Here is an 11,276-nt window from a genome sequence, read left to right as displayed (position 1 = left end):
GGATGTATTACTTGGTGGTTGGTAGTGTGGTGTGTTTGTGCAAACAAAGGGATAATGATGACCGTATGGCTTTCACTACCATTTTCAGGTATTTTCATTTGATGCCATCTTGCCTATCTATGCCTCAATTTCGTTTAGTTTACCAGGTGCAGAGTAAACCAGCTCTATCATGGTCAATCTACGGCCGAGTTAAAAAAAATAATTTTGCAGGTAAACATAAATTATATCACCGGAGATCGTACAACATAGTGTGTTAAAAATCCGACTACCACTATAGGGTTGTAACCCGCAATCTTAGGATTCATAGGTCAAGACTCTACCACTAATCCACCCAGGAAATTAATGACAAGGTGGTGTATTAATATGAGCTCAAACCGCAGTCGCTGAAGTAAGGGGAATTGACCTTATACGACTAAAATCCCCGACTTGTCCAGGAGCGGAACACGGGACCTCTCAAACAAAGGTCACCACGCTGTCCATTCAGCCAGACCCTAAACATTAACCGTATGACTTGCAATAATGGTGTTACCTCATTTTTATCGGTGAAAATGTTGTAGTCAAAGAGTTTCACACATTTAATTCCTGTGAAGTTGGTCTGATAATAATTTGTATGGATATGGTCTGTGAAACGGTGTAGTTATTTGTATGAATTCTATCTAAGATATGGAAGGACACGGCAGTAGCTTACTTGCAAGGTGTCGTCTTATCACTGAGCTAACTTTGCAGTGGAAAACAAATCAAGACAACTTCCTCGATGGCAAATAATGAAATGTTGTCAGGGGTCGATGACCTCGGATGTTAAGCCCCTTTAAACAACAAGCATCATCATCACCATCACGAATGTTGTCTATTGCTCTTTTCACATAACCTTCAGTTGCGGCTCGAATTCGAAGGGAAGCATATACATTTGAGTACCGTCTTAACATTTTCCTGGCCAACAGTTCATGTTATCTTGTCCCTTGGAAAACCTACACGAAGTTTTCAGAGAACCAAGATATACCACATTTTAAAAAAAATGATGGCTGAGAACGGGATAAATAAATGTTCCTGCTCTCGGGACTGATATTCCACTGTGAAATTAGGATTTGATCCTAGGAACGGTATCCATGCTACTGCGTATGAGCCGGCCGTTTGTGGGAACAATGCTATTGAAATTCATTACACGGAATTGCCTCAACTTAAGGGTCAGTTGCCGTGGATGACCACTGAAATATGTTCGAAAGCGCTATAAGTATGTACTGTACTTACCATTATAATAAGGTAGTTATGTCAGTATAATCCTTTATAATTTTTGTCAGTCATACCTAGTACTGAATGACAACATTGGAGATTTTTCTTCCTTTTCAGTTCTTCATCATCATCCATGTTTCTCTCATAACTTCTAGATAACTCAGTGATATTGTTACCATCCTCTAATCTAGGTAGCCTTGGATAAAATATCTGGAAATTGGTGTGAGAATGTTTAATCTCTGTGTAAATAATTATGTGATATTGGAAGCCACCTGGTTTATTTTCTGTCTTAGGTCAGTAATTGAAGATCACGGTTGGAATACTTGTGGATAATCCATTGTACCATCACACTTCTCAATGCTTTCCCCAGACGTAAAATGTTCTCAACACTGTTTCTATTTGATATCAAGTGTTAATTGTAATTCGGGAGCTGAGTTGTTTTTATGTATGTTTAAAGCATAGTCTGTTCCTTCTAAATTCCTATCATCAAAAAATAGTCTATATTTCTGAGCAAGAATATCTTCTCCTATTCTTGTGGGCTACATTTCAGCATGCAGAATAAACGCTGATACCAGCTATCAAAGAGAAGAACTCAAACTTTATTTTTCACCTTACTGATTTCATTTAAATTTGAACCTTGTAGTACATCGTAAACTTAACAGTAATATTTGTTTTAGGATATACATTTATATATTCCCTAGTTAGAGTTGGCCTTTCGAATTGATTAATGCCTCATAAATTTACAAATTCATTTTGGGAAGGAAAAAACAAGGAAAACAAAAAGGAAATTGGTGTTAATGTATTCACTCTCTGACAGTTTGATATGTTCGTTTTGTCCATTAAACCAGAACATGGAAATGATAATCAAATATGAAACGAATTAAAGTTTATATTTTAAAAATATAGTTCTTAATTTTCACTATCAATTTTACACATTTAATAATTCGTTTAATAAATAAATAGTTGACAGAGCATGAACTGTAGTCGCTCTCGTTCAGATGAAACAATTGGATTCGAATGGCAGTCTTAGTAGTTTACAGTAGCCATTTCTAATGGAATGAGAAGAGAAATGGCCTTGTCTTAATGAGTTTTTACTTTTGGACAGAATTTAAAGAGTTGGAGAGTTATTTGCTGTCCATCGTGAGCTTAAAGGGTTAAATCAGTGAAGTGATATTCAATTTGGATCAAGCGAAGCCAGTGGGAAGATACAATATGTCAGAAGAGTCCGTAAGTACGTATTTCCCATAAGTCAATCCTTAATTAGAAATGTATACATAATGTGAAACGTTGTTTCTAGAAATAAACTTGAGGCACTTGATATGATAACAACCTTTTTAAAAAGAAGTTTTGGTTCCTTGAGTATTCGGTTTGAAATGTCAAAATTTCCAATTCGATGGCATTGTATATATAGGTAGCATAAACTAACCAAATTTCAGATCACTGTCGCTTCATTAAGGCAGGAAAAACGTTGTTTCGATCTTCACACACATTGTTTTTGCACCTGAGCCGTACGGTCAATATATAGCAGACGATTTTCCTGCTGTTCTCATTAAATAACTGCACCACTAGGTCACCGTCAAGCTGTGAACAAAATGTGAATTTATGAAACACATCATTATGAAACATTTGGTATCATAATTACTGAATGATTAAACAAAGTATCAAATTACATACTGCTTGAAAGACCTATGGCTTTAGGAAAGGAAAATCAATTTTGAATGATGTATTTACTGTAAAGAAAATTATAGAAGAAATAACATAATTTAATCTCGAGACATATTTTGCATTCATTGATTTTGAGAAAGCATTTGATAAACTTCAGCAAACTATGGTGTGTCCTGGAAAGGCATGGTTACCCCGAGTGTCCCATGAGATTTATAACGTTCCTATGTACGGAAAATACAAAATACACAAGTTAAATGCTAGCCAAAATTCAGAACAAACGGTGGATAAGCACATGTATTCATAACGGCATCATGGGAAATGTGAAGTATTTCAAATCGATCGTACAATGTTCGAGCAAAGTCAATCGAAATCGGTGTCAGATTCAATAACTCTTATTTGCACAACATTCGCATTTATTTGTCTAACTATATATTTAAGTGAACAAAAGTGAAGGTGCTATATTTAATATATGATCAAATATACACTCATTATGCAAATCATCAAGTTCATGGCTATATTGCTATCATCTACAGTAGGAAGCTGTCCGTGAAGTTTATGCATATCACAGCGCAATCTAACAACGCAATCAAGCACTACTAGAAGATATAGAGGTTGGAGCCGAAAGCCGCATAAAGTTTCATCCTCACCATATTTCAAACCAATGTGTATGCAGTGCTATCTTGGACATTTTGTCAGTTTGCTGAGTAAAACAAGGGATCTGATGGCCAGCTCCCACCTTGTGGAAGTGATTCTAATTGTTTTCACCATGTGAATAAAAGTGAGATGGAGGTGGCGATCACCACGAGTTGAATCGAATCGAAACGAACAGAACAAGATTCTCAGCCAAGTATGGTTTTCGTCTAGTGGAGTGGAATCAAAGATAATTTTCAACATCTGTGAAGCATCGTTGAAGGAACGGATCTTTCGCCCCACCTTTTGTCTGGGAAGTCAACTGTTTCTTACATCCGGGAGGTTTTGGTTTCGTGGTACTTATCCACCTTACAAATAGTGAACAACAAAAGAAAATTTAATTCAGTTCAGAACGATAAGTTCCTGTATGCCCAAAACCCATAATTATTACATGAACAACAACACTCAAGATAATGCCAGAGAAGAAACAAGCAACGCTACGAAGATTCAAACCCATTAGGATATTTCATTTCGTGGTAGATTACATATATTTATTTTTATAATAGTTGTTAACCTTATCACTGGTTTGTTAAATGCCATTCTACTATCTACTATCTGAAATAAGGGTAGAAATTTCACTACACTTTTCAGTCTGTCTATTTTCTTCTACCGCTATCCAACTGTCAATAGCAAGCTTTATATTTCCCATGTGGAATCTCAATCAATTCGATTCCTCTAGATGTGAGCATGTGTAGGTAGTGATGTGAATGATGGAGTGAGAATTTTGATTGTTCGATTCGACTCAATTCTATTAAGTGGAAGCTGATCTTGAGACATGTTATCTTTGCCTGTATAATAGCGTTTATTATTGAACATTGTTTGATGTCATTCATTGGATTAAGGGGAGTCATGAATGAAATTTTAACTTCTACAATTTAAACTTACAATAACCAAATTTAAAACGCGTGCGGATATTAATATACTTGGAGATGATTAATTCACTGGTTGCAAAGTCATTAACCCTGTTTTCATATGTCGAATTAAAAATGCTCCATGCGACAGTTTTCATTTTTATGGGCTATAATTCGGTGAAGCCGGTCCCGCGGTGTAGGAGTAGCGTGCCTGCCTCTTACCCGGAGGCCCCGGGCTCGATAGCCAGCAAGGTCAGGGATTATTACCTGGATCTGAGGGCTGGCTCGAGGTCCACTCAGCCTACGTGATTAGAATTGAGGAGCGGCCTCGGTCTAGGAAGCCAAGAATAACGGCCGAGAGGATTCGTCGTGCTGACCACACGACACCTCGTAATCTGCAGGCCTTCGGACTGAGCAGCGGTCGCTTGGTAGGCCAAGGCCCTTCAAGGGCTGTAGTGCCATGGGGTTTGGTTTTTTATACAAATGATAATAACATGCAAAAAAAAAAAAAGCAAAGTCAACTGCCTACAGGCCATGAAGGTCTTTGGAGGGGTGGAAAGTAAAGGCTTCCACCATTCGTAACTTCGACACGTGATGGCGTAGAGTGGTTAGCCCTACCTCCGGCCGCCTTTGCCTCCAGGAATTAACCTGGTATTCACTTTTTGGTGTAGGCTGAGTGAACTTCAGGCCATACCTCCGGAAGTGGAAATCTCGTTTCTTAAATTTTACGACTTCCTGACGGGGATTCGCACCCATGTCCTTCCGGGTGAACCGAGCATGCCGTTATTGCCTTGGACATGCAGTCCCTGATAGTAAAATGCAGAACAACAATTTTTAATACCTGTACATACTGAAACATTATCTGAAAATTTCAGGTGAATCTGATAAGAACTCTGTCGCTAGGAGCATTTCATGCATAGCTGAACAAGTTTCAAGCTAGAAAAAACTACAATTGAAAGTTTTATGAAACATTCGAGCTTTAAAACTACCCTGGACTGTAAGCTACTCAGTGAGATTTATTTCTCTTCTTACGCACAGCGTAGGCTTACTGCAAGGTAAATGTATTCCAGCGGGATTATTGAAATGGTAGTCCGTAAGAGCCCCGGTCTCGAACGCCCAGAATAACGGACGAGGGGATGCGTCGTGCTGACCACACGCAGCGGTCGCTGGGCAGGCTAAGGCCCTTTCAAGTGCGCTAGGTGCCGTGGGTTTTGGTTTGGTTAGTCCGTAAGAACTTTGAAGCTACGGTTGTCTGACTGCGCGAGGTAACTTCGGCACGTGATGGGGTAGAGTGGTTAGCTCTACGCAACACAACATTTATGTCCTGACACCCCTTAAAACATTGTTTAAAAACTTCACAGGAAATTATAAAAATTACAAAAAATGCAATAAAAAGGAAACTGGAAAGAGAAAGTATCGAGAAAGAAAATATAACTACCTTCCCGCAGAGTTTCTTTGTTATATTTTTCCTTTTCAGGTTGTCCTATTAGGGCAATGGATTAAAGCGTACAACTAGCGACTCCAAGCGAAGGGTTGGGTGGCGGAAAATAGCATGACTGACCAAAGGATCTAACGGCTTCGGGCGGAAGAGCACTTTTGGGAGAATACTAGTCCCTCAGCGAAAATCCACTGAATCCCATCAGGTAGCGTCTGAATTCCAGGTTAGAGGCGGCTACAAACAGTGCCTATGTTCTATGCTAGGGGCGGCTGATTGAAAAATCCAATGACAGGAAAAGTGACATATTGGTTGGAGTACTTCTTCGTCGCATCAAACGAAATTTGTTGTCACGGCTATTCATGAAGTTACAAGAGCTAGGACGGACCTCGCAGATGACACGCATCGTCCACTCCGGAACGACGTGAGAAATGGTCAATGGCTATCCGCTTAAGGACGGAGTGAGCTAAAGAAGCGAGTCCACCATCCGAACCAGTCACTAATACAGGGGCAATCACTGCAGGAAGCTGCGAACAGGAAGAGACCCTGAGAAACCATCGCATCGCTACCGCCTTTATCCAGGAAACAAAGTGGAAAGGGTGAAAATCTAAAGACATTTGTGACGATTACAAGATCCTCTGTCATGTCACAAGTTGTACACGAAACGGGATTGCGGTGATCGTTACTAAAAAAGTTCGTGGTGCCGTGGTTGAAGTCAGTTGAAGATCACTCTGCACGCTATCAGTCAGAAACGACCTGAGCACGACAGCTAACACTCTTCCTACGCACCGAGAAATGGATACCCTGAAGATAATAAGGATGAATTCTGGGAATTGTTCTGTGCTCACAGTCAACCAATGTCACCGAGCGAAATGTCCGTGCGGTTAGGCCGTGCAGCTGTGAACTTGCATGCGGGAGATAGTGGGTTCGAACCCTACTGTCGGCAGCCCTGAATATGGTCTTCCGTGGTTTTCCATTCTCACTCCAAGAAAATGGTGAGTCTGTACCTTAATTAAGGCCACAGACGCTCCTTTCCACTGCTAGCCCTTTCCTGTCCCATCGTCGCCATAAGACCTATCTGTGTCGGTGCAATGTAAAGCTAATTGTAAAAGTAATCAAACAATGCCCCTAGGAGAACCTTCTTCAATAACTAGTGGAGACCTGAATAGTCATGTGGGAGAAGCGAGAGAAACATACGCCCGTGCCATGGAGGCCATGGATATGGGCAAGAAATTATTAGGGATACAAGATTTTAGACTTGGCTGCATCTCATGAGTTAGTCAACGCCAACACGTTCTTTAAGAAGAGGCCTGAACACCTCATTTCTTACATGAGTGGTAAACATTCCTATCATATTGGTTACTGGGTGGTACTCAGACGAGATTTCAAGTTGGCATTAAATCCCATCAGAATCCGTCTCCTCTCAACAGCCACTGCTTGCTTTGGACATGTGGATCGCCCAGGTAAAACTACCTCGACCTCATAAGACTGGTTCTGAAAGAATAAATCGGTGAAAAGACTCAGAAAAGAAGGACACTCATCAGCCAGCATAAAACATAAGGGGCTCAGATCACTTACCAGATACCGACTGCAGTAGCTGAAAGTCTCAAGAACTGTACAAAGTCAGGTAAACTGTTGGTGGACAACTATTGTTGGTGGTGGAACTAAGAAGTAAAATGTGCTATCAACGCTAAAAATAGGGCATATAAGTCCTGACGGAAAACAAAACTGTGAGCGGATAACGACCTGTACAATATGTTGAAGTCTGTCATAAAACGCACTGTTGTTTCAACAAAATTCCACCATTAGGCCAGTCCTGGAATATGGAGCAGCCGTATGGGATCCATACCAAACATGACTCAATAAGGAAACGAATACGGCTATGTGCCATGTATAATGCCTACTCGAATAAGCCAGCTTAAGGAGAGTTGAACAGTCAACTAGAAAAGCCCTTTTACGTAATTAGGACAGATCATCCACATGAAGTAGAAGAAGACTAACTATGGTAAATACTGCATTCGTTTGTAAATCGGGGAACTGATGATTGGAATGCATTACCTTGCTGCTGTCTTAGAGCCTTTTTCCAAAAATATAAGGTGCTTCAAAAATAGACTCCAGCGTTCTGTAAATTGTGTGTTAATTTCCATGGAATGGTGTCATATTTTAATGCAACGCTCAACCCACTGTAAATTTTAGTTTCAGTGCCGGGAGTGTCCGAGGACAAGTTCGGCTCGCCAGATGCAGGTCTTTTGATTTGACACCCGTAGGCGACCTGCGCGTCGTGATGAGGATGAAATGATGGTGAAGACGACACATACACCCAGCCCCAGTGTCAGCGCAATTAACCTATTATGGTTAAAATTCCCGACACTGCTGGGAATCGAACCCAGAACCCCTGTGGCTAAAGGTCAGCACGCTAACCATTTAGCCATGGAGCCGGACAGTTGTGTGTGAATTTGTGTATGATGATGCTGAATTTAGAATGTTAAACTAGTAGTATTTCTTGTAATATTTTTTCCATGGAATTGCTTGTTGCACTATTATTATTATTATTATTATTATTATTATTATTATTATTATTATTATTATTGTTGTTGTTGTTGTTGTTGCAAGTCACAGTATAAAATTTTGAAATACTTAAAAATACATACTACCTACAAATACGCCTACTCTACCACTCGCTGAAGATGTTTAAGCGATTTCTAAATAGCAGTCTATACATCTCGGGACAGAGACGCAATTCCCGGAACATCGGGCACAGTCTGTATGCTGCATTCCATATTTCCGTGCAAATGGATATGCGGTTAGGTTCACGCAGATGCGAACTTGCGTTCGGGATATAGTGGGTTCGAACCCCACTGTCGGCAACCCTGAAGATGGTTTTCCATGGTTTCCCATTTTCACACCAGGCTGTACCTTAATTAAGGCCACGGCCACTTCGTTTCCACTCCAAGCCCATTCCTTCATAAGACCTATTTGTGTCGGAGCGAAGTAAAGCAAACTGCAAATTCAAAAAAAGAAAAAATCTAAATTCATATAGACTGTGAGTATCGCTATATAATCCGATTTCTGGCCGCACGCGCACGCACCAATCCGTACCCTGTGATCATTATGCTGCGCTGTTATTTTTTTGTTGGTTATTCTATAACTCACATATCACCTAATTATGAGTAACTTAAAATACTTACTGGTGGGAGAAAGTTCTCTACGTCTATTGATACTCCGTACTGCTTCGTCTCTCCTTGTTCTACGCTGCAGCTGGACTGAGAGCAGGGATCATAGGCCACGGCAACAGGGATTTGAATGGTGCTTATCACATAGTACGCATCCAAGGACACTGTTGAACTTTTGAAATCTGCAAAAACAGAAAACAGGATAATATTCCCTACCTGTTAATTTAGAAGAGGTTGAAAATCTCTAAGCGTGGTCATGATTCCTAAGAATATACACTAAATTGAAAAGTCAAAGTACAGGGCATATTAGGTACCAAAACTTGTCAATATTACAGTAGTATATGAAGAGGTAATAATAATAATAATAATAATAATAATAATAATAATAATAATAATAATAATAATAATAATAATAATAATAATAATAATAATAATAATAATATATTATTAATATCACTTTTGTCTCCCACAACGTTTCAAATCCGTAAAACAATCCAAAGTATGCCATATGAGATATCTTAACTAATTAAAAGGAAGATAGAATTCTAAGATTTCCATATTGGCTCTATATCTGAGTCTTCAGAGGATCTGAAAGAGTTGCTGAATGCTAGGGATTAAGTATTTCAGGGGTAGTGCAACATACGCAAATAAATTAATTATATAAATGAATAAATTAAAATAAATAAATAAGTAAATAAATAAATAAATAAATAAATAAAATAAATAAATAAATAAATACATGTCTACGGTTCTGCGATGTAGATGAATATCAAATACCAGATCAAGTTCTTTTCCTTACTTTCTCAGAAAATATTCCCAAATCGTGGCGTGGTTGAGGGCGCAAATTGTGTCGCAAATATTGATTCAGCCTAGCTTTATGGCCAGATGCCCTTCGTGAAATAGAGGGGCGTGATTCTGCGATGGTTGAAAATGTGATGAGTTGTGCGTAGATGAAGATAAATTAAGACACGAAGGAATGAACCGTACATAGTTACAATCCTCCACCCAGACGGGAATCGAAATCGAGGCCCTTTCAACCAATGGCCATTATACTCTGACCATTCAGCCAAAGAGCCTCATACAGACGGAGCTACACTGAGGGAATACTTTCTGTTCATTCTAGTCTTTGAAATACTATAGAGATAAATATCGTATGTTGTTTGGTAGGAGATTCGTTATTGTCACGCGATGTTGGTAATGACTGTGTTCAGGTTCATGTCACGATGTAAGTATAATGATTCATGCTAAAAACAACCGTGAAATCACGTTCCCTATACGTTACCTAATCTAGAAATCGACTCAGATTCGATGTTCAGTCCCTCGCGGATAGTTAAAGGATGTGGATTTTAATACTGCATTTGTACCGACTGCATACTATCCTGAATCATACCTAATACAGGGCAAGAGAAATACGTTCACCCATAAAATATGCTCTCACTTTCAAAACATGTTCAGTCATAAACACATAAGTATCATAACTTGAACAATCAAGTACCCTGTGCAGAAGTGTCGGTAGTTGATAACAATGTTGTTCGCTTTTATTTTTTCTGAGTTTGGTTTGTCGTACTGTATTTTCTGGTTGTTTCTGTAATAACTGCTCGTGTTTCATGTGATTAAACGCAAAATTTAACTAGGGTAATCATATTTCTACTGCTATAATGCTGGTAGAATCACAATAAAAACTGTTGTTGTTAGCAGACTTTCAGCATAGATTTCATGGTGTTCAACCATCGTCGCGGCAAACGATAAAAACTTTAACAGACAATTTGAAGAAATAGTGAGTATGATGGTTTTGGAATATCGCCACGCAAGAAAATAAATCTTAAGAAAATGAGCACTCAATAAGATCGGCGTACATAAGACCGCTAGTCACTTTACAAATGAAGACTTCCTAACGCCACTTTGACGTTGGGGATCGATATAATATCACGACCCATTAGCTCTTCGTGCTAGCTACACCATCAAATTAGGCAAATAACTTATAACTATAAATAATGATATTAAATGAAACTATGAATAAAATAATAAAAATAATATATATATGAAAGTTCGGCATCATATACCGGGTCATTACAACAAAATCTATTATATCGTTCAGCCATTACTAAATTAGCGATATTTCCATATCAATACTAGATTATGAGCGATTTCTTAATGAAATGTATAGGCAACATTATTGATGAATTTATCCATTTAATATTATGTCGTTCCAAATTAGTGTGAGTGATGGGT

General features: G+C 38.9%; 1 protein-coding gene across 1 annotated transcript in view; it reads right to left on the bottom strand.

The window, feature by feature from the left end:
- Window positions 1-1,801: 1,801 nt before the first annotated feature.
- Window positions 1,802-11,276, bottom strand: part of Npc2f (Niemann-Pick type C-2f) — a 41,990-nt gene continuing 32,515 nt past the window's right edge. The window contains exons 3-4 of the mRNA XM_067151718.2: window positions 9,060-9,226; window positions 1,802-2,811 (exon numbers count right to left, since the gene is read on the bottom strand). Coding sequence (XP_067007819.2) covers window positions 2,668-2,811; window positions 9,060-9,226 — 311 coding nt within the window. The 3' untranslated portion in view covers window positions 1,802-2,667. The remainder of the gene's footprint in view (window positions 2,812-9,059; window positions 9,227-11,276) is intronic.

The sequence above is a fragment of the Anabrus simplex genome, chromosome 1, assembly GCF_040414725.1.
Source record: "Anabrus simplex isolate iqAnaSimp1 chromosome 1, ASM4041472v1, whole genome shotgun sequence".
Taxonomy (NCBI): domain Eukaryota; kingdom Metazoa; phylum Arthropoda; class Insecta; order Orthoptera; family Tettigoniidae; genus Anabrus; species Anabrus simplex.
Note: the sequence above shows the minus strand (reverse complement) of the source record. Positions and strands in the feature narration are given on the sequence as shown.